This window comes from Anopheles stephensi, chromosome X (genome assembly GCF_013141755.1).
Source record: "Anopheles stephensi strain Indian chromosome X, UCI_ANSTEP_V1.0, whole genome shotgun sequence".
NCBI lineage: Eukaryota > Metazoa > Arthropoda > Insecta > Diptera > Culicidae > Anopheles > Anopheles stephensi.
In genome coordinates this window covers 21,603,833-21,628,020 of record NC_050201.1, presented here as the reverse complement: position 1 = coordinate 21,628,020, position 24,188 = coordinate 21,603,833, and the positions used below count along the sequence as shown (strand labels likewise).

At 41.2% G+C, this 24,188-nt stretch overlaps 3 protein-coding genes across 3 annotated transcripts; 2 read left to right on the top strand and 1 right to left on the bottom strand.

Annotated features, from left to right (window-relative positions):
* Positions 1 to 703: 703 nt before the first annotated feature.
* LOC118506708 lies at positions 704 to 4,225 on the top strand. Its single transcript, XM_036044248.1, has 4 exons — positions 704 to 728; positions 2,937 to 3,390; positions 3,460 to 3,767; positions 3,857 to 4,225. The coding sequence occupies exons 1-4, from the start codon at positions 704 to 706 to the stop codon at positions 4,045 to 4,047; spliced, it is 978 nt and encodes a 325-aa protein (XP_035900141.1). The 3' UTR covers positions 4,048 to 4,225.
* A 5,537-nt stretch (positions 4,226 to 9,762) lies between these two features.
* On the top strand, positions 9,763 to 10,603 carry LOC118506653. Its single transcript, XM_036044110.1, has 4 exons — positions 9,763 to 9,809; positions 10,084 to 10,312; positions 10,384 to 10,463; positions 10,505 to 10,603. Exons 1-4 carry the CDS (start codon positions 9,771 to 9,773, stop codon positions 10,601 to 10,603), a joined length of 447 nt encoding a protein of 148 aa, XP_035900003.1. The 5' UTR covers positions 9,763 to 9,770.
* An 894-nt stretch (positions 10,604 to 11,497) lies between these two features.
* Positions 11,498 to 13,690, bottom strand: LOC118506585. Its single transcript, XM_036043978.1, has 4 exons — positions 13,375 to 13,690; positions 13,231 to 13,308; positions 12,060 to 12,230; positions 11,498 to 11,509 (listed from the first exon to the last, which is right to left on the bottom strand). The coding sequence occupies exons 1-4, from the start codon at positions 13,537 to 13,539 to the stop codon at positions 11,498 to 11,500; spliced, it is 426 nt and encodes a 141-aa protein (XP_035899871.1). The 5' UTR covers positions 13,540 to 13,690.
* Positions 13,691 to 24,188: the final 10,498 nt, after the last annotated feature.

The window sequence follows — 24,188 nt, the reverse complement described above, 5'->3', positions numbered from 1 at the left end:
AAATGCTATAAAGACAATATTATTACTGAGCCGACATTGCTATCAGTTGAAGCCTTCTGCAATGTACTTATTAAAGCAGCCGAACAAAGCATTCCACGATCGACTGGTAAAATCCCACGAAAAAACGTTCCATGATGGAATGAATCAGTCGAAAAGGCAATCACAGACAGGAGAAAAGCGTTAAGAAAGCTCAGGAAAGCTAACAGAATACAGAACAATCCAAATGCCCCATAACTTGCATCACTGTATCGAGAAGCAAATTTGAAAGCCAAAGCAGAAATAGAAAAAGCAAAAAAAGAAAGCTGGGATAATTTTATCACAAGTCTAAACCGATCTTTTTTCTTGTAAAGACATATGGAGAAAAGTCAACAGCCTATTAGGAAAGAGGCAACCCTCTTTTCCCACTCATAAGACAAACAATGCCCCAATCACCAACCCATCAGGTGTAACAGAACTTTTTGCACAGCATTTCTATGAAGCTTTTGCCACATCCAAATATTCTGCTTCCTTCATTAAAGAACAGACCATCAGGCAAAAATCAATACTTATCGATACAAATAGTGCATGGTATAATAAAAACTTCTATCTAGGAGAACTCAACTGGGCACTATAAAAATGTAAAGGAAATTCTGCAGGATCCGATGACATTAGGTACCCACTGCTTAAACAGCTCCCTCAAAACGCATTACAATGTCTTCTTAACATGTACAACAACATATGGTACACAGGTATGATTCCAGCAATATGGAAATCTAGTTTCATTGTACCTATTCTCAAAGCAGAGAAACCCAACAAAAGTTGTACTAGCACCCAAGTTCAAATAGGTGCTAGTACAACCCAATAAAAAAATCTAGAAAACAAAGTTGTACCAGCACCCAAGTTCAAATAGGTGCTAGTACAACCCAACAAAAAAATCTAGAAAACGGGGTCCCACAAGGAGCAATCCTTTCACCTATCCTCTTTCTTATTAGCTTGGAATCCTTAATTTCATATATTCCTACAAACATTCAAACCTTTATCTACGCGAAAGATATAACCCTAGTTTCATCGGACATCTCGGAAAAAAAGAACAGAATTAAATTAGAATTTGCCTTCAAAAAATACTTTATAACTGGTGTTGCAAAAAGGGTCATTCTCAATGTGAGACTTTTGGTTCGGTTTAAGACAAGTAACACTTTACCCGCATCCCGCATGACAGAGAGTAACTCATTTTGATGCCTCTCGCTACCCCTGACCCACACTTTCGAGCGATCGCGCAACTTACTCGCACTCCGCAATCCCACTCCATGCCTGAACGCTTCCACCAGTAGTGTGTTTGCCGAATATTCTTCAAGAGCATAAGCTACCCTCACACTCCACCTCGATACTACCTTCCCCCTCCATTCCGGAACGCTCGTTCCGTTGAGGTGTTAGAAAAATTTCGCCTTGCGCTCGGCTCACACTCTCGCACTCTCACATAGTCCACCACTCATTCAGTTGGCATTTCATTGTGACCACTGCACTCATCGTTTTGGATACGTTCTTCGTATTTTCATCCACCTTTAGCTGCATGTGGTTTAATGTCATCAAAATTCGGTCCAACTTTTCTTCGACAGACGTTGATCGATTAGCGGCTGGTTGTTCGCTACCCTGGTTTGCCATCGCTTCTGATTGTGCTACGGTTGAAATACTCGCTAATTATCATTTATTGTTCACACACGTTCGTTTTTCATAACTATTATACCTTTTCTAATAATTTCAGTACAAATTTCACTGCTAGTTAAACGCTATCAATATTTTGTTTTGATCGACCAGCTGCTGTAAACATACTGAATAAAACATTCGATTGCATCGCAAATTGCTCCTTGCAGCTAGGTTTCTAAGAATTGCTCTTTTATATCCATAACAGCTGTGCTTGGAGCGGGGAGCATCCAATACAGCGAAAGGAAAGAAAAAGAGAGCATGAGAATATGGTGAGAACAAGTGCCGAGTACGCTCGCCGCTCACGCCCGGTCACTCAAGAAAGCTGAAACTCGAATGACTTTCCCCGCATGACAGAGAGTAACTCATTTTGATGCCTCTCGCTACCCCTGACCCACACTTTCGAGCGATTGCGCAACTTACTCGCATTCCGCAATCCCACTTCATGCCTGAACGCTTCCATCAGTAGTGTGTTTGCCGAATATTCTTCCTGAGCATAAGCTACCCTCACACTCCACCTTGATACTACCTTCCCTTTCCATTCCGGAACGCTCGTTCCGTTGAGGTGTTCGAAAAATTTCGCCTTGCGCTCGGCTCACACTCTCGCACTCTCACATAGTCCACCACTCTACGCTACTCCTGAATGCTCTCTCGTTCTATGTGTTGGAAATTCACACTTGTGGTAGAAGGTTTACCAGACAGATCACAGGTAGATAAACAGTTTTCAACTTGGCTTGGCTTGGTGCGCATGAAAGTGGATTATAAAGCTTAAAATTTTATATTTACAATACAAATATCATTCTTTTATAGTGTTTTTGGTGAAATAAACTTAAGCGTGTGGCTATTGAACGAGTTTAAGTGTATTCGCATGCGCAAAAGTGTTTGATCGTACTAGTGCAGTGAACCAAATAGTCGGTAGGTACCCAACCTAATGAAATTGTGTATAGTTTTTCACTAAAATGTTTCTATTTCTACTTGCTACAACCGTGATATAGAATCCATTTTTATTTGTGAAGTGGAAAAAAGCAATGGCTTCGAAAAAATGCGGACTGATGGAAGCTTGATCAAAAAACGCCGTCAGTACATGGAACAGTAAGAACGTGAATGGCAAGCGGAGCAGCAAGCCAATCTTCCGGGGCCAAGCGTTGTATCCAGTGTACAAAGGCCGGAGCTGGATGCTAACACTACTGGTAAGCACGTGTAAATACTACATTAAATATGATAAAAATGACGTGTAATTTGTGTTTATTTTGCAGTTGAAACATTGCACGCTGCAACAGGTCAAAGCGTTTCGGGCAATCACACCGAGAAGATCACTATAAATTCTTCGGGAGGTGTAGCAGGTGATGAAAGAGGCGTTCAATATAGTTCCGTGGATCAGGAAGCCGATACGGATTTCGACGTGCACGAGGACAACGATTGTCAGGACGATGTAGAAGATATATACATGGAGAGCGACACCACCTATAGTTTCTTCGATAACATAACGCTGGCAGAAGGGCTTCGTTATATTGCCGTCACGAAGAATTTATCGCGGTCAACCGTCAACATGATACTGGCCCTTCTTCGAAGAAAACTAAATGTGTTGCTGCCAACGGATTCGCGCACTTTGCTGAAAACGCCTTCCCAAGTCGGTTTGGAAATTCAACCAATCTCGGGAGGGCAATATTGGTACAGGGGAATCAAAACAGCGTTAAGAAACTATTTTCAGTAAGTACACATAGGTTCACTTTGTAATAAGATTTAAGTTCTTTTTTATTAATATTTTCTTTTTTTCAGGGACAATATCACACCTGTTAATCAATTATCCTTTCAGATTTCCATCGACGGATTACCGTTTCATAATAGTTCGGCAAGGCAACTATGGCCAATTCTTATGAAGGTTGAGGAACTGCCAGAAGCCCCGGTAATGTTAGTTGGGGCATATTGCGGATACACCAAGCCGGACAACATCGAGCAGTATTTGCGGCCACTCGTGACGGAAATAAATGAACTGCATGAGAGAGGTTTGATGTTCGGCGATAAAATGGTGCATACTAAACTACGCATGTTTGTCGCGGATTCACCTGCTCGCTGTTTTGTCAACGGTAAGTATTCAAATATGTGTTTAGCATGCGCACCTTATAATAATTTTGCAAGACAATATGGTAATATCGGCGATTATATTTCATTCTAGCTACCATTAGCTTCGTTGGAAAACATAGCTGCCTGAAATGTTCCTGCGTTGGAGTGCACGAAGCGAACAAGGTAATTTTTGTTGATGTGGATGCTGAGTTGCGTACAGATGAAGGGTTCAGGAACAGGGTAGATAGAGAGCACCATAAAAGTTGGCGATCACCGTTAGAAGATATTAGCTGTTTGATTTGATCAAAGATTCAATTGTAGCAGAACGTTTACATTTATTAGATATCGGGGTAACAAAAAAGATAGCAAGAGGTTTAGTAGAGCACAATTTTTTAGATTTTGGAAGATGGACAGCCCAACAACACGAAAACGTGTCTGATTTTCTAATTTCAACACAGCTTCCGGTAGAAATCAATAGCAGATTACGGCACGTTAAGTTTATGAGGTATTGGAAGGCAACAGAATTCCGCACGTTTCTCCATTACGTTAGCATAATTGTGTTTAAAGATTTTATGTGGGAAGAGGCTTTTAATCATTTCCTGCTCTATTTCTCTGCAATAACCATTTTCTCCAGTACAAAACACCATCATCTTTAGGCGCTTGCTAAAAAGATGTTGTATAAATTTGTAAAAGATTTTGCCAATTTTTATGGTCGTAGTAACTTAACCAGTAATGTCCACAACCTTATACACATTTATGATGACGTTGATAGGTTTGGTCCCTTAAATAAAATTTCAGCTTATGTTTTTGAAAACCATTTGCAATTTATTAAACGTTGCATTAGATCTGGCAATAGATGTTTAGAGCAGGTTAAACGAGAGGTAGAGAGTTTGAAAATATTAAGAGGGCTTATCATATAATAACACCAACCTATCCTAAGTTGTTGGCCAACGGCTCCGGCTTGCAAGTAAGAGATGATTTTTGTCTTACGGCCAATTTTAAAAACCAATGGTTCCTTAGTCATGTAAACTGTATTGTACAGTTTTTAGAAGCTAAGGAATCAGCTTCATCATCATCATCATCATCATCCTTTACAATAGTTGGTTTGCAATATGAATGCTGCGAAGAAATGTATAAAGTTTCGATAGAGGGGGACACTATCTCTCCTGTCAAATTATCATCCACTGCTTTATATATTTATAAAGTAAGAAATAACACTCCTCGCCGCAGAGTGGAGCTGCCCCATCAAACGATTAAATGCAAATTAGTTGCTATACGCTTACCATCCCAATCGCTTGCCCGCCGGCCTGTTCAACCAACAATTCCTTCAACTACTACGGTATTTTTCCCCTTGATAGTTTGATTGTTCCCCTGAATAGTTTGCTTGATTTAATAACTAACACGTAAATTAAGTAAGATTTAATTTACTAATCACATTAACCTCTCTTAGTTAATTGCAAACTTAAATCACATGATGATAACAGTGATTAGCTCGGAAAAAAAATAACGGTAATGCACAGATTTGAGACAATAGCATGTTAATTGTGGGCTCTTCATGTTTTTCTAATCATTCCCACGTTACTTCATAGATTATGTTTCCGTTCAATAGTCAAATCTGTGCATGGGAAAGAGGTGGGACATTTTTGTCATCATTTGATTTATCTTTTAGAATATTGATTTTAGAAATCTTTAAAACCTTTCACTGTTGTTCGTTTGAATTCGCATTACAATCGTACATGTAAAATGGTTGACCTCATCATTCATTTCAAATTAAAAAAAAAATATATACATTCAACAATGTTATCAGGCGCTACAACCGCTTTGCGGTCTTGGCCTGCTGCAACAATCCTCGATACCGCTCACGGTTCAGCGCCGTCGTCTGCCAATCCGTTATCCCGGCCGTTCTGGCGGACGCATCAACGCCATCACTCCATCTCAATTTGGGCCTACCACGCCTCTTCTGTCCGTGTGGATGGCCTAAAAGGACTTTACGGGCTGGGTCGTCCGCTGTCATTCTCATGACGTGACCAGCCCACCGGAGCCTGGCGACGTAATGCGCTGTACGATAGTGAGATCATCGTACAGCTCGTAGAGCTCATCGTTGTAGCGGCTCCTCCATTGTCCTTCCACACATACGGGGCCAAAAATCCTTCTGAACATCTTCCTCTCGAACGCGGCTAAGAGGGCTTCGTCAGTTTTGGACAGAGTCCATGTCTCAGAGGCGTATGTGAGTACTGGGACTATAAATGTTCCGTACAGTCCCAGCTTCGTCCGTCGCGACAGGTATTTAGAGTGGAGAAGTTTCCTCAGGCCGTAGTATGACCGGTTGGCAGCCAGCACCCGTGCGCGTAACTCAACATCAATGTTGTTGTCGGTGCTGACTTTTGACCCCAGATAGGTGAAGTTTTGGACGACTTCGAAGGTGCGGTCACCTATCTGTACATCACCCCTGCGTAAATCAGTGTTTGTTAGCAGGGCCGCTGGTGGTGCCACCATCATTTTGGTTTTCGCCTCGTTAATCTCCAACCCGAGGTTCTGTGCCGCACGCTCGATCCTTTGATAAGCTTCTGCTACATAGGAGAGCCTCAAACCAATGATGTCTATGTCATCAGCGTATGCCAGGATCTGGATTGACTTATAGAAGATGGTTCCCGAAGTTTCCACCTCTGAGTCACGGATGGCTCTCTCTAGCGCCAGATTGAAGAGGAGACAGGCGAGCCCATCTCCCTGGCGCAGGCCCTTGGTGGTAGCAAAGGGCCCTGAGAGTTTTCCATCCACCTTCACCTGGCATGTGATGTTGGCCATTGTCATTCGTACAAGCCTGGTAAGCTTGGCCGGGATTCCAAAAGAGCTCATTGCGTCGTACAGTTTTACCCTGGCTATGCTGTCATAGGCGGCTTTGAAATCAATGAAGAGATGGTAGGAGTGGAGCTGTTGCTCCGCCATCTTCTCCAAGATTTGCCGCATCGTGAAGATCTGGTCAGTGGTTGAATTTCCGTTTCGGACAATACTACATTCCGTACATTCAACAATACTAAAAACATATTACACCCTAATATAAGAGTAATGGTGAAAGATTTTGGTTGGTATTAAATTTTATTACAAACACAAACAATATTTCATATCAACTCACGATTCAGTTTTAATTTAACTAAAATTCATAAAATTCAATTATAATTCATTAACAACTTAACATTAATTCGTTTTTAAAATTCATACAAGTACTTTGTAAATTCATTGTTGCTATTGTTACAACTAACATTAGATGTTTTCTAACTTAGTATTTTCTTTGTTGGCTTTTGAACGATTACGTGTTATTGATTTTATTTTTTGTTTCATTGCAACGCGGCTTGCCGCATTTTTTAATTTCATTTTTATGAAATCAGAAACAATTTTAGCATCGATTACCTTTGGACCAACAGAAGCAACTTCCTGAAACAGCCGTAAAATGTTGGTCTTATCATAAAACGGAATTTTTGGATTAGGCCGGCCATCCCCACTTCAACTGCATTTTGTCAAAAACATTTGACAAAACAATGCGTACAATAACTCGTGTAACCTCTGCTTGTAGAAGGTAACTAAAATTGCACTACACATTCGCGTTTTTACCTCGTCATAAAACTCCGCACATGAAAACTTTTCATTGAACGCTTCATATCTTCTTCCGACGTTATTTTTTCCATTACAGATCCAGTATCGATGTTTGATGACGACGGCGCCAGTACTACCCAGTTATCAATAAGATGATCTAGTTGGCATTTCATTGTGACCACTGCACTCATCGTTTTGGATACGTTCTTCATATTTTCATCCAACTTTAGCTGCATGTGGTTTAATGTCATCAAAATTCGGTCCAACTTTTCTTCGACAGACGTTGATCGATTAGCGGCTGGTTGTTCGTTACCCTGGTTTGCCATCGCTTCTGATTGTGCTACGGTTGAAATACTCGCTAATTATCATTTATTGTTCACACACGTTCGTTTTTCATAACTATTATACCTTTTCTAATTTCAGTACAAATTTCACTGCTAGTTAAACGCTATCAATATTTTGTTTTGATCGACCAGCTGCTGTAAACATACTGAATAAAACATTCGATTGCATCGCAAATTGCTCCTTGCAACTAGGTTTCTAAGAATTGCTCTTTTATATCCATAACAGCTGTGCTTGGAGCGGGGAGTATCCAATACAGCGAAAGGAAAGAAAAAGAAAGCATGAGAATATGGTGAGAACGAGTGCCGAGTACGCTCGCCGCTCACGCCCGGTCACTCAAGAAGGCTGAAACTCAAATGACTTTCCCCGCATGACAGAGAGTAACTCATTTTGATGCTTCTCGCTACCCCTGACCCACACTTTCGAGCGATCGCGCAACTTACTCGCACTCCGCAATCCCACTTCATGCCTGAACGCTTCCACCAGTAGTGTGTTTGCCGAATATTCTTCAAGAGCATAAGCTACCCTCACACTCCACCTCGATACTACCTTCCCTCTCTATTCCGGAACGCTCGTTCCGTTAAGGTGTTCGAAAAATTTCGCCTTGCGCTCGGCTCACACTCTCGCACTCTCACATAGTCCATCACTCTACGCTACTCCTGAATGCTCTCTCGTTCTATGTGTTGGAAATTCACACTTGTGGTAGAAGGTTTACCAGACAGATCACAGGTAGATAAACAGTTTTCAACTTGGCTTGGCTTGGTGCGCATGAAAGTGGATTATAAAGCTTAAAATTTTATATTTTAAATACAAATATCATTCTTTTATAGTGTTTTTGGTGAAATAAACTTTAGCGTGTGGCTATTGAACGAGTTTAAGTGTATTCGCATGCGCAAAAGTGTTTGATCGTACTAGTGCAGTGAACCAAATGTCGGTAGGTACCCAACCTAATGAAATTGTGTATAGTTTTTCACGTTCGTTTTTCATAACTTTTATACCTTTTCTAATTTCAGTACAAATTTCACTGCTAGTTAAACGCAATCAATATTTTGTTTTGATCGACCAGCTGCTGTAAACATTCTGAATAAAACGTTCGATTGCATCGTAAATTGCTCCTTGCAACTAGGTTTCTAAGAATTGTTCTTTTATATCCATAACAGCTGTGCTTGGAGCGGGGAGCATCCAATACAGCAAAAGGAAAGAAAAAGAGAGCATGAGAACGAGTGCCGAGTACGCTCGCCGCTCACGCCCGGTCACTCAAGAAGGCTGAAACTCAAATGACTTTCAGCCCGAGTTTCAGCTTGCATGTTGCGCGACATCCTGCCAAGCGTTATAATCCACTTTCATGCGCACCAAGCCAAGCCAAGTTGAAAACTGTTTATCTACCTGTGATCTGTCTGGTAAACCTTCTACCACAAGTGTGAATTTCCAACACATAGAACGAGAGAGCATTCAGGAGTAGCGTAGAGTGGTGGACTATGTGAGAGTGCGAGAGTGTGAGCCGAGCGCAAGGCGAAATTTTTCGAACACCTCAACGGAACGAGCGTTCCGGAATGGAGAGGGAAGGTAGTATCGAGGTGGAGTGTGAGGGTAGCTTATGCTCTTGAAGAATATTCGGCAAACACACTACTGGTGGAAGCGTTCAGGCATGAAGTGGGATTGCGGAGTGCGAGTAAGTTGCGCGATCGCTCGAAAGTGTGGGTCAGGGGTAGCGAGAGGCATCAAAATGAGTTACTCTCTGTAATGCGGGCAGTACACACCAAGTTACTCGCTTCGCGTTCCAAATCTAGCTCTTAAAGCCAGGCTACACGATGCGAGATGTCAAAAAGATTTCGCTTAAAAGGGGGGGTTATGCGAAATCTATACGTCAAAAACATTTCAGCTCCTTGAGCTGAAATCCATGCGAAATCTTTTTGGCACTTCGCCGAGATCATCAAAATTGAAATTGAGAAAAAAAAGAAGAGGGAATAAACCAAAACAAAACAAACCGCGACAAATCCGGCAAAGCTACGGTATGGTATAAAAAATCTTAAATTGTACATGCTACTTCGCAAATAACTTTCTTGTCTTTTGTTTTTAGAATAAATTTGAACATGGAAAATGCAAAGCCGCAACGTGCGTACGCTCAGAAGGTGAGTACGAATCATTATCACATGATGAAAACGGAAGCCGCCTCTTCCAAGCAACAATATGTAGCGGTCTCCTGAGTTGCCACTAATGTAGCGACGCTAGAAGTTCCCATGGCGAATGGAGGATGGTGGAATTGCATCGCTGCAGCTGCACTGGCAGCTGCCAGTGCATGGTGCATGTTGGCGTCCTATGTTGTGCGAGGATATTATACAGTTCTTCAATGGAGCCGCTGTTGAACTGCAATTAGTGACTGCTATTATTGTTTTTTAATTGTAGAATACGGAGCTCTGCCTGCGTTTGGCAAATGCCGTGGAACGGCAGCCGATAATATACACAAAAAGTTCGCGAAATTACAAAAATCGCAACTTGCAGAACGACGCTTGGTCTTGCGTCGCAACGGAGGTTGGAACCACAATCGTTGAGGCTAAGCGCCTATGGACCAACATGCTATGTAGCTTTCGATCATATCGGTCGAAAGTGCGGCAGAGCATGCATGCTGGAACAGGTAAGTTGTTATAAATTAATTAGTTAAGTAACTTAAAGTAATCTTTCTACTTCTTTTAACATACGATGAAGTTTTCCGGCCGAGGTGGTTCGCCTATGAGGCGATGATGTTCATGGCGAATGCCACGGAGGACAACGACCATGCCGATACGGTTAGTATAACCTCTATTTACATTTCATGTAATTTCCAAAGGCTAGCAACATTACAGACATGGACAACGTAGGATGTTTTGCAATCAGTAGATTAGTTAGTTTGAAATTCTTTATAAAACGGTATGACCGTATTGCATAGTAGGCTAATTGATAGTAGTGATAGCAATGTAGGATCAACTGATGCGGTTTCTATCATACGCTGCCGCTGTCTGCAATGTTGTTTATCTTGTGACATCATTTTTTAAATACCTGTATGTCATAGTAAGTAGCGTTGTTTGGTATATTTTACTTATCACGTTATGCTTACTTATTACATGCAACTTGGCCTCTCTGGCCAAGACAACGGTCTGCTGTAGAGGTGTCCGACATCAACTAAAATCGAGCCAACGGAAACTTGTCGATCTGTTACACTATATGACCGTATCTGTTCAGGCGTGCAGGTCTGAGTTCATTTAGCGGTATACTCAATGTTTCTCAACTTTCCATGTAGTGCAGTGGTGTTATTTTTATTTTAAAACATTTAAACATTTAAGATTTTTTCTATGCAACTAAAATTTACAGAAAGCAATATTTACATTTTTTATTGTGAATAGAATGAACGAAAATATCACAACAACACATTTTAAAAGGAAATCATTATCTTAAGCAAACTGAATAATTAATCTAATCTTCAGAAACGAATCACGTTCTGTGATCATGTCGGATTTCCACCTCGTCCCAGATTAAATAAAAGAGAGGTGAGCACATAGTTTGGTGGTAGCAAAGGGGTCATGTAGTTTCAGGGACTAAGCAGCATAATGCAGAGCATGCATACTGGAGCAGGTAAGTTGTTATAAATAAATAAGTTAGAATAATAATAAATTAGAATCACGTTCTGTGATCATGTCGGATTTCCACCTCGTCCCAGATTAAATAAAAGAGAGGTGAGCACATAGTTTGGTGGTAGCAAAGGGGTCATGTAGTTTCAGGGACTAAGCAGCATAATGATGGTGATTATTTTTAAAATCGAGAGCCATATGCGTTCGAACATTCATCAATCGATCAGCTGTCCGTGACGAAACAAATTGAAGATTTACCAAATTATCATTGGCTCTCCAATCGCCAGGGACCACGTTCTCGCCAATGACTCTATCGAATGAGGATGGTGGAGAGTATGTTGTTCTTGAAGCATTTTTTCGTAAAAAGTTGTGTAAATAGATAGTCGTTAGAACAATATGTTTTGCCACATCCGGAGAAAGAAGTATTTGTCCTTTCAATACTTGAAACCGATTTGCAAGTATTCCTAGCGCATTTTCAACGGGCATTCGAGCACGCGAATGTCTATAATTGAAAATGCGCTGGTAGCTCCCAGGTGAGTGGAGCCCGCCAAAGGGACGGATGCAGTAGTCAGTAAAAGCAAAAGTCTTGTCTCCTAATATAAAATATGGTACTGGAATTTTATATGGTAATCGCAATGGTTCGGGATCTGGAATATTTAATAACTTGTTTTCAAGCTTTTGGAACAATCTACTGTTTCTGAATATTCCTCCATCCGAAATCCCACCCTTGCCTCCCGCATCAGCAAACATAAAATTGTAATCTGCATCTACCATTACCAGAAGCACAATACTATAAAAGTTTTTGTAGTTATAGTAATTGGATCCGCTGTGTGCAGGAGCGCGGGTGTTAATATGTTTCCCGTCTATCGCTGCAATGGCATGGGGAAAGTTCCAACGCTGCTCAAACCTTTTTGATACTTCCAGCCATTGTTCATTAGTGGATGGTAACTGAAAATGAAAAGAATAATTAATTTCAAGTGCATAAAAATTAAATATAGAAATACGGCCAGGCCGTTCTTCATGAATAAAAAAAATGTATTAATCTGTTTTCTTTTTTATAATTTCAGCTTGACGATCATGATGAGGGCCTCGCTCAGCACTCCCTCATCTCGACCGCGCCATCCACCGTCCAATCCTTTACCCATCCGATACCTACAACACCACCAAACCCGATTTCCATAATTGACCATTCCTACAGTTCTAGAACCTCTGCCCAACCTTCTTCTTCCCGTGCCGGCCCTTCCGGCCTCCAAACTATACAGCCTTCTTCTCCTCGACCCGGCCCTTCAAACCTTCGGTGCATACAGCCCTCGTCGTCTCATCGTCCCAGTCCTGCCGTTCTTCCTAGCACCACACCCTCTTCTTCTCCTAACTCTCATTTACGCACCGATTCGTTGCTCCCTTCCCAAGGTTCCCTTGTCCCGACCAATGCTCCACAACGGCGTCGTCGTCGAAGAAATCATGATGGCGGGGGCAGTGAGTTGAGCGAGGCCCTCAAGCAGCTGATGGAGGCCACAAGGGAGAATGCACACTCCCGGGAGAACACGTTTGGCCGCTGGGTCGCTGAATTTCTCCGACATTTTTCACCCGAAGAACAAGATTTTGTTACGTCGAGGATTCAGAGATCCATGCTCGATGCGGAAGATTTAGTTTTGGCCAAACGTGCTAACCGGGAGTAGTGTTTTTCTTTAGCATAGTATAGTGTAGGTTTAGGTTTTTTTAGTTAGTTAGTTAATTAATTAGTAAGTTAGTTAGTTAGTTTACATTAGCGTAATTAGTTTAGTTAGCATTAGTTTGTTTGTAAATATAGTTAGATTTTTTGGTAGGATAGTTGTAAGTTTTGTTAAATAGATTACGGTTTACCATAACTGACAAAATTATTGTTGTACATTTGTTGGTGTACAATTTATCTACAATCAAATTCGAAAGAAACGTATTCGAATCCTACCTTCACATATGATCGTAGAGTTTTTGTAAGGCAGACACACGTCTTCTTTACTATGTTGCTTATGGAGGAACGAGACACCTGAAATAATACAAAGATGTTATAATTTGTTCGTTTTAGTATATCCCTCACGCACGAGATACTCACTCGAAACAAATATTGCAAACTACTGAAGGTTTCTCCAGTTGCTAAATACCGCAACGTAATTAGCAACCTTTCTTGGGCTGTGATGGAGTCGCGCATATTGGTGTTCATGCGACTTATTGCCGGCCTTATAGCTTGCAGCAAAACATCAAAATCTTCCTTCTTCATTCGAAGAAAGTTAACGACGGTTTCGTTGGCTTGTTCTGCGACAATATTATCCAGCAAGCGGTTGCCATCTTCTTGCCGCCGGAAAAAATTGGTCGCATCCACCACCTGCGCACAATTTGCCTGTTGCGTCTTCGCAAATTCACTTCATTCAATTCCAAAACCCACGATAACGAAGCTAACCACTCTTCACTCATCAACAGATTTTCCATTGCAAACTTTTCACAGCAAAATCCTTAATATTTCCAAATCAACGCCGGAAAACAAATCAACAACTGCAAACAACACTACCTGTATGTTTACAAACATGGCGAGGAATGACAGAAATATTTCGCATACATCGAATGACAGCTGCTGGGTGTGCGTTTTGTTGCCCTAAACGCGGCTATATGAACCGAAATGTTTTTGACGTAAAAATTTCGCCAATCCCCCCCTTTTAGGCGAAATCTTTATGAAATCTCGCATCGTGTAGCCTGGCTTTTACACACTTAACCCGCGCTCCCGATTTTAAAGCTCCGCGTTCTCTCTCTCGCAACTCGTTATCACTCTCTCCCTACCACTAGCGCTTTTCCTTTCTTACATTTATCCACTTCAAAAAGTAAAATTTTACACATTTGTAATAACACACACAACAGAACACTTAAACCTATAAAAAATAATTCAAACATTATTCCCAATGGAAGATCAGCCAAAATTCTTAGAATTGTAATAGACTCTCGTTTAAATTTTCGCCAGCACTACCTTCACATAAAAAAAGTATCAAAGGAAGGCTACTCCTTTTGCAGCTATTAGGTTGCGGAAGAACGCGATCGTCTAGAAAGACTCTTATCTATATCTTCAACAGTTGGTTCGTACCTAAGTTACTATATGGTATTGAATTTATCACAATAGGCAACAATAACTTTGGTTGCAAACTGACTCCTTTTTACAAATCCGCTTTAAAAAAAAGTAACAGGGGCTTTTATAACCAGCCCAAATAATGCTGTTTTATGTGAGAGTGGTCAGCTGCCTTTGGAATGTGTTATAGCATTGAAAATGGTCAATGCAACTGGCAGGCTTCTTGAAAAAGGTGTGCAAGCAGAGTCTTTTCTTGAAAGATCCAACGATCTGTTTAAATAGCTGACAGGTCAAAACATACCAAAAATCGCCCAGCTCATCAAAAACTCCGAAAGATCTTTGTTTAGTAACAGTCCACATGTCGACTGGACTTTACACAGACTGCTTGGAGCGGGAGGTAACAAACAAAAAGCAATGCAACACTTCCGAAAACTCATAACTGAGGAATATAAGATCTTTCACAAGATTTATACAGATGGTTCATTCGACGACAGCTCTGCAGGCTGTGGAATATTCTCCACAAATACCAGCAACAGCATAAAGCTCCCTGAAATACATCTATATTCTCAGCGGAAGCTATAGCCATCGTCATAGCATCAGAGGAAGCCACAGTCACCGACAGACCTAACGTTATTTTCACAGATAGCGCTAGCGTTCTGAAGGCTTTGGAGAAAGGCAGTATGCGGAACCCTCACTTGCAGGCGATTGATTCGGTTTCAGATAACCGATCGATCGTCTATTGTTGGATACCGGGACACTGTGGAATAAGAGGTAACGATACAGCAGACCAACTTGCTAATGAAGGTATCCGTATTAAGGAACTAGTCGAAGTACCCATCTCCAGAGCCGATGCATCGGTTTGGTGGACAAGGTTGTGAGAACAACATTGGCAGAACAAGTGGAACATCTCACCACTCACGAACCTCAAGATCATCAAAAAATCTACAGCACCGTGGACCGACCCACCGGACCAAAATGATCAAAGGGTGATCACGAGACTGCGAATTGGCCACACGCGTTTGACTCACACGCACAGACTAAAAAAAGAGTCTCCTTTAATCTGCTCACTTTGTGGAGTGGATTTAACCGTAACACATCTTATTGACTGCTACGGATATAGCGTTGAGAGCAAGGTATATGGATATCCCAACTGACATCTGTTATACAAAAAAGCTTAAATTTCACAAAAAATCGCGCGATCCTCGCCATAACTGCTAGCTTCATGCGCAAATGCTCGTTACCCAACTGACATTTTATAGCAGGCTTATAGCGTTTTTCGAGTTCTTTTACCTAAATCTCGATACTAAATCTTGCCTTAGAGAGCAGCAGATTTAGGTAATTATAACAGTTCGAACGCGTGGTTTCACGTAGTTTTTTCACCCTTTTCCTTCGGATCCAAGCTGTCATAGGCCAGAGGCGCCATGGCAGCGCAAATGAAAACAAAGCAAACAATAACACTCGGATTAGATTGTGATATGAATGAATGAATTTTTATTTATTTAACAAACCCGTTCATGTTTCTTTCTCTCCGTTGCACTCCTCGTGTTCGCCAGTGTTCCTTTAGGGGGAAAAAACAAGACGGTGAGTTGAGATGAATGATGCTCTTCGTCGTACATGAGATGCTGAACCATACCTCATCTCTCGCAGAAAACATGTTATGGGAAGCGGCAAACACGAATCGATCATCACCGAGTGAAACTCCAGGCTACCGCAGCTCACCTACACGCAAATACACGAACAATCCTAACACCATCTGCATTCAAACACCGGGTCATGCGCCTCGGCTTATCCGTGCGCGTGCGACATCCTCCCTCCATCACATTCAGAACACGACTGTCGTTCAGCGTGCTCAGGGCAGAGCCAATAAAGAAAGAGAGAAGCAGAAATTTGCAGGGGTTTCCAGACGGTTTTAAAATGCGCGCTGCATGCCAGTACCAAAACGGCGCGCGAGAAACAGTTCGAGCGCCCCTGCACGCGTGTGTTCGCTCTCTCGCACTCAGGGGCTCTCAAGCGAAAGATCATGGTTCGAGCAGTGCACGGCACATTGCGGAAAGCGAGAAAATGTTTGAGCGCCACTGCACGCGAGAGCGAACGGGTGTGTGCTGTGCTGCTCGTTCCAACGGCAAACTGGTATGGTGCTGAGCTGCTCTAAGAGCGTAACGAGCATTCGCGCATGAAGCGAGCAGTTATGGCGAGGATCGGGCAATTTTTTTTTGAAATTTTAGCTTTTTTGTATAACAGATGTCAGTTGGGAAAAGCTTAAATTTCAAAAAAAAATTGCCCGATCCTCGCCAATTCATTCATTCATTCATATCACAATCTAAATCCAAAAAATTCATTCATTCATATCACAATCTAATCCGAGTGTTATTGTTTGCTTTGTTTTCATTTGCGCTGCCATGGCGCCTCTGGCCTATGACAGCTTGGATCCGAAGGAAAAGGGTGAAAAAACTACGTGAAACCACGCGTTCGAACTGTTATAATTACCTAAATCTACTGCTCTCTAAGGCAAGATTAAGCTTAGAGATTTAGGTAAAAGAACTCGAAAACCGCTATAAGCCTGCTCTAAAATGTCAGTTGGGGTCCCAGTAGGCGGCTATAAGGTCCAGCGGCTATAGACGGCTGATAAGAAAGCGGCGGATAAGAGAGCGGCCGATAAGAGAGCGGGAGAATCGACGGAGACAAAAAATTGTTGATCGAGTAGAGGAGAAAAAAAAACGATGGCGAAGAATGACGCGGGAGATTCTGGTGTTGGCCTGTGCGTATTATAGAGGTGTTTTGAGGAGAATAAAAAGTTGTCGATAGTAGCGAAAAATAACGTTTTTAATTGAATAATATTTGAAGTTGTTTCACAAAGTTCATTCCGTTCGATTACATAGTTCATCCATTCGTCAACGCATTTTCCCCATAATTCATTTCTTAGTTCGTTCGTTTGCGTCAATTTATACTATTTGCTCATAGTGTTGTCCCTTTACAATAATTCGTGAAACAATTTCAAATTTATCTCATGCTCCTACAATCTTTATAAATATACTCAGATGTTGAATGAGTAATTTTGTCAACATCGCCTCTAACGAATTACAATTGCTAGTGGTTAAGAACCAAGAATCAGGAAAATTATTTCTCAGCAACAAGCCACTTCGTTCATGTACATGCATGAGTTAGCGGAACTATGACTTCGGATGTTTAAGATGCTAAGAAAGACGAAAGCTACTTTCTTCTACGACGGTCAGGCTAAGAATGATTTTATTTCTTAAGTGTTTCGGTTTGGTCGGGGATAGGGATGGAAAGTATATAAGGAGAAGGTATTATGTAAAGGATCGTTGGGATCATAAAATATCACGAACGTAAGGGATCGATTTCTTTATGATTTTCATCCGTTGCAATCGGTCTGCTCTCCTTGTAGGCCAGGATATGGCTGGTGGCATGGTGATTTCAGTCTTTTTGCTATCGCTCGAATGGATGTTGTTTTAGATTCGAGTACACCTTAGCACAAGCTCCCTCAAAAAAAAAAAATTAGGAGTGACTGTTTTGCCTCTAACATGCTAAAATTCATCAGTTCATTTTTTCAATTAGTTATCTCTTGTAAGTCTTTGTACCCTTATCTCAACATGTGTTTTATGGATTATAACTCAGTTTTAAATGTTGAGGTGCTCAACATTGGTCCAAATTTTCCTACGTCATTGTAAATATGTTGTAAATTGTTAACACTGCTGGTGATGTACTTAAGACCGTTTTTTTTAAATTAAGAATGTATGGCTCAAGTATTTTGACAGCAAGCTGTGATGATCGATTCGTGATTACCGCTTCCCGTAACATGTCTTCTGCGAGAGATGAGGTATGGTGCAGCATCTCATGTACGACGAAGAGCACCATTTCTCAACTCACCGTCTTGTTTTTTCCCCCTAAAGGAACACTGGCGAACACGAGGAGTGCAACGGAATAGTGAGATACATGAACGGGTTTGTTAAATAAATAATAATTCAGCGTTATATCACAATCTAATCCGAGTGTTATTGTTTGTTTTGTTTTTATTTGCGCTGCCATGGCGCCTCTGGCCTATGACAGCTTGGATCCGAAGAAAATGGGTGAAAAAACTACGTGAAATTACGCGTTCGAACTGTTATACTTACCTAAATCTGCTGCTCTCTAAGGCAAGATTTAGTATCGAGATTAAGGTAAAAGAACTCGAAAAACGCCATAAGCCTGCTATAAAATGTCAGTTGGGACAGCACTGTGGCCTGTCACTTTTATTGCACAAAGGGATTTTTGTATGGGCAAAATTCGTTTGATATAAACATTGTGCATTTTTCCTTAATACTGTTACCATACAGCGAGTAGAGCATGATAATGTACATTGTAAGAAGTGATTTGAAATGTTAGTATTCTTATTTTTCCTCCTTTTCTGAATATCTATGCCCGTTAACAAGTATCCATCGAACCAATGTTCCGTTACAGTGCGGGAACATCGTGTATAAGCCTGATTGGCCATCTCTAGCGTGACCAAAAATTAGTACCTAGCTCCAGTTAGGCAAAATAAATGGTCAGCACAGTGGTAGGGAGATTTAATCGAACAATAAGCAATATTTCATTCGACTTTATTCAACCATTTTTGACCATAGTGAAAGCACACTGTGAAGCTTTCGCAACGTCTACTGCGGATTGCATACATTTAGGCGTAAATGCTACAGTGCCTTAAAAATTTTGTTAGGAGGGGGGGGCCTTCTCGAGTCTTTTACTATCTATTCTGCCTGCCGCTGTTCGTCGACCAGCTGCTGCACCACTTCATCAAGTCACTGCTCAAGCTAGCCGTGTCGCACGTCGGCAATCTGCACCTGGAACAAATGACCAATGTGTTGTACGAAACGTTGGACGTCGTTCCGATGCGGCTGAAAGTGATCGTATGTGATATGGGTCCGACCCACGATCTAACAACGTACCACATGCTCCAATCTGCGGAGGACTTTCCATCATTCCAGATGGCATTCAAGAAGATCATCAATGCAGCCAAAACGCAATCTCCCGCGTGCAACAACTTCCAGTTCCTGAACTAAGTAAGGCACAGTCGGGAGAAACTGTTTTAATTTTTTTAGTTAGCAACTAGAGAAACGTGTTCCTTTTAGCTGCGATTTGTTGTTTTTCGTTACATGGATTTTATCGCTTGAGTGTGTGTGTGTCTGGCCGCCTCAAAGAAGGTTATAAGTTTCTACGCATCTTCGGTGATGCGTCTAATATTCATTTAGGTGCTTCACAAAAAATCTTCATAGAAGTATTGCCACACTATTTACTCTATTTTGAAAGAGAGTTAGAGCGTAAGTGAGAGAGTGCGATAGAGAGCGAGAAAGAGAAAAAGGGGGAGAGAAAAACATTCATGAGCTGGTCAGTAAACGAAAAACAACATCCTATACATTTACATACAATTTTCCATTAAGAAAGATTCGCATATAGGCGGTTTATTTATTCATTTATTTTTATTCGCACAACCATACGAAGTAGTGGGAATACCAAGCGATCAAATATGCATTATTAAAAATGGGAGGAAATGGGAAAAAATCCATAACAATAGGTTGAAAAAATTTAACTTGTAACATGATTATAATTACAATACGAAAGCACGTAAACATAAGATACAATGTTAGGATTTTTTTATAGAGTAAGTTAGACTAACATAAATTAAGATAGTCTAACGGTGCGAAGGTGGGAGGTAGAGATAGATAATAAGAGTAGATTATTATTAGGATACTTAGTAATTAAGGACGAAAAAAAGCACTAGGAGTGACTATCGCTAACACTTTTACACATAACCACGCAATGCTTAACCCAAAAGTGGGAGATATAGTAATCAGAATACGAAAACTGCGATTACTGATGAGTTGATGGTGAGGTTGAGGATGAGCGGGTGCAATGCAATGCAATTGATGGAAGAGTTGAAAAAAAATTCGAGTCACAGCACACACCCGTTTGCTCTCGCGTGCAGTGGCGCTCAAACATTTTCTCGCTTTCCGCAATGTGCCGTGCACTGCTCGAACCATGATCCTCCGCTTGAGGGCCCCTGGAATGCGAGAGAGCGAACACACGTGTGCAGGGGCGCTCGAACTGTTTCTCGCGCCCCGTTTTGGTACTGGCATGCAGCGCGCATTTTAAAACCGTCTGGAAACCCCTGCTAATTGCTGCTTCTGTCTTTCTTTATTCGCTCTGCCCTGAGCACGCTGAGCGACAGTCGTGTTCTGAATGTGAAGGGGGGAGGATGTCGCACGCGCACGGATAAGCCGAGGCGCATGACCCGGAGTTTGAATGCAGATGGTGTTGGAATTGTTCATGTATTTGCGTGTAGATGAGCTGCGGTAGCCTGGAGTTTCACTCGGTGATGATCGATTCGTGATTACCGCTTCCCGTAACATGTTTTCTGCAAGAGATGAGGTATGGTTCAGCATCTCATGTACGACGAAGAGCATCATTCATCTCAACTCACCGTCTTGTTTTTTCCCCCTAAAGGAACACTGGCGAACACGAGGAGTGCAACGGAATAGTGAGATACATGAACGGGTTTGTTAAATAAATAATAATTCAGCGTTATATCACAATCTAATCCGAATGTTATTGTTTGTGTTGTTTTCATTTGCGCTGCCATGGCGCCTCTGGCCTATGACAGCTTGGATCCGATGAAAATGGAAAAACTACGTGAAACTACGCGTTCGAACTGTTATAATTACCTAAATCTACTGCTCTCTAAGGCAAGATTAAGCTTAGAGATTTAGGTAAAAGAACTCGAAAACCGCTATAAGCCTGCTCTAAAATGTCAGTTGGGGTCCCAGTAGGCGGCTATAAGGTCCAGCGGCTATAGACGGCTGATAAGAAAGCGGCGGATAAGAGAGCGGCCGATAAGAGAGCGGGAGAATCGACGGAGACAAAAAATTGTTGATCGAGTAGAGGAGAAAAAAAAACGATGGCGAAGAATGACGCGGGAGATTCTGGTGTTGGCCTGTGCGTATTATAGAGGTGTTTTGAGGAGAATAAAAAGTTGTCGATAGTAGCGAAAAATAACGTTTTTAATTGAATAATATTTGAAGTTGTTTCACAAAGTTCATTCCGTTCGATTACATAGTTCATCCATTCGTCAACGCATTTTCCCCATAATTCATTTCTTAGTTCGTTCGTTTGCGTCAATTTATACTATTTGCTCATAGTGTTGTCCCTTTACAATAATTCGTGAAACAATTTCAAATTTATCTCATGCTCCTACAATCTTTATAAATATACTCAGATGTTGAATGAGTAATTTTGTCAACATCGCCTCTAACGAATCACAATTGCTAGTGGTTAAGAACCAAGAATCAGGAAAATTATTTCTCAGCAACAAGCCACTTCGTTCATGTACATGCATGAGTTAGCGGAACTATGACTTCGGATGTTTAAGATGCTAAGAAAGACGAAAGCTACTTTCTTCTACGACGGTCAGGCTAAGAATGATTTTATTTCTTAAGTGTTTCGGTTTGGTCGGGGATAGGGATGGAAAGTATATAAGGAGAAGGTATTATGTGAAGGATCGTTGGGATAATAAAATATCACGAACGTAAGGGATCGATTTCTTTATGATTTTCATCCGTTGCAATCGGTCTGCTCTCCTTGTAGGCCAGGATATGGCTGGTGGCATGGTGATTTCAGTCTTTTTGCTATCGCTCGAATGGATGTTGTTTTAGAATCGAGTACACCTTAGCACACGCTCCCTCAAAAAAAAAAAAAAAATTAGGAGTGGCTGTTTTGCCTCTAACATGCTAAAATTCATCAGTTCATTTTTTCAATTAGTTATCTCTTGTAAGTCTTTGTACCCTTATCTCAACATGTGTTTTATGGATTATAACTCAGTTTTAAATGTTGAGGTGCTCAACATTGGTCCAAATTTTCCTACGTCATTGTAAATATGTTGTAAATTGTTAACACTGCTGGTGATGTACTTAAGACCGTTTTTTTTAAATTAAGAATGTATGGCTCAAGTATTTTGACAGCAAGCTGTGATGATCGATTCGTGATTACCGCTTCCCGTAACATGTCTTCTGCGAGAGATGAGGTATGGTGCAGCATCTCATGTACGACGAAGAGCACCATTTCTCAACTCACCGTCTTGTTTTTTCCCCCTAAAGGAACACTGGCGAACACGAGGAGTGCAACGGAATAGTGAGATACATGAACGGGTTTGTTAAATAAATAATAATTCAGCGTTATATCACAATCTAATCCGAGTGTTATTGTTTGTTTTGTTTTTATTTGCGCTGCCATGGCGCCTCTGGCCTATGACAGCTTGGATCCGAAGAAAATGGGTGAAAAAACTACGTGAAATTACGCGTTCGAACTGTTATACTTACCTAAATCTGCTGCTCTCTAAGGCAAGATTTAGTATCGAGATTAAGGTAAAAGAACTCGAAAAACGCCATAAGCCTGCTATAAAATGTCAGTTGGGACAGCACTGTGGCCTGTCACTTTTATTGCACAAAGGGATTTTTGTATGGGCAAAATTCGTTTGATATAAACATTGTGCATTTTTCCTTAATACTGTTACCATACAGCGAGTAGAGCATGATAATGTACATTGTAAGAAGTGATTTGAAATGTTAGTATTCTTATTTTTCCTCCTTTTCTGAATATCTATGCCCGTTAACAAGTATCCATCGAACCAATGTTCCGTTACAGTGCGGGAACATCGTGTATAAGCCTGATTGGCCATCTCTAGCGTGACCAAAAATTAGTACCTAGCTCCAGTTAGGCAAAATAAATGGTCAGCACAGTGGTAGGGAGATTTAATCGAACAATAAGCAATATTTCATTCGACTTTATTCAACCATTTTTGACCATAGTGAAAGCACACTGTGAAGCTTTCGCAACGTCTACTGCGGATTGCATACATTTAGGCGTAAATGCTACAGTGCCTTAAAAATTTTGTTAGGAGGGGGGGGCCTTCTCGAGTCTTTTACTATCTATTCTGCCTGCCGCTGTTCGTCGACCAGCTGCTGCACCACTTCATCAAGTCACTGCTCAAGCTAGCCGTGTCGCACGTCGGCAATCTGCACCTGGAACAAATGACCAATGTGTTGTACGAAACGTTGGACGTCGTTCCGATGCGGCTGAAAGTGATCGTATGTGATATGGGTCCGACCCACGATCTAACAACGTACCACATGCTCCAATCTGCGGAGGACTTTCCATCATTCCAGATGGCATTCAAGAAGATCATCAATGAAGCCAAAACGCAATCTCCCGCGTGCAACAACTTCCAGTTCCTGAACTAAGTAAGGCACAGTCGGGAGAAACTGTTTTAATTTTTTTAGTTAGCAACTAGAGAAACGTGTTCCTTTTAGCTGCGATTTGTTGTTTTTCGTTACATGGATTTTATCGCTTGAGTGTGTGTGTGTGTCTGGCCGCCTCAAAGAAGGTTATAAGTTTCTACGCATCTTCGGTGATGCGTCTAATATTCATTTAGGTGCTTCACAAAAAATCTTCATAGAAGTATTGCCACACTATTTACTCTATTTTGAAAGAGAGTTAGAGCGTAAGTGAGAGAGTGCGATAGAGAGCGAGAAAGAGAAAAAGGGGGAGAGAAAAACATTCATGAGCTGGTCAGTAAACGAAAAACAACATCCTATACATTTACATACAATTTTCCATTAAGAAAGATTCGCATATAGGCGGTTTATTTATTCATTTATTTTTATTCGCACAACCATACGAAGTAGTGGGAATACCAAGCGATCAAATATGCATTATTAAAAATGGGAGGAAATGGGAAAAAATCCATAACAATAGGTAGAAAAAATTTAACT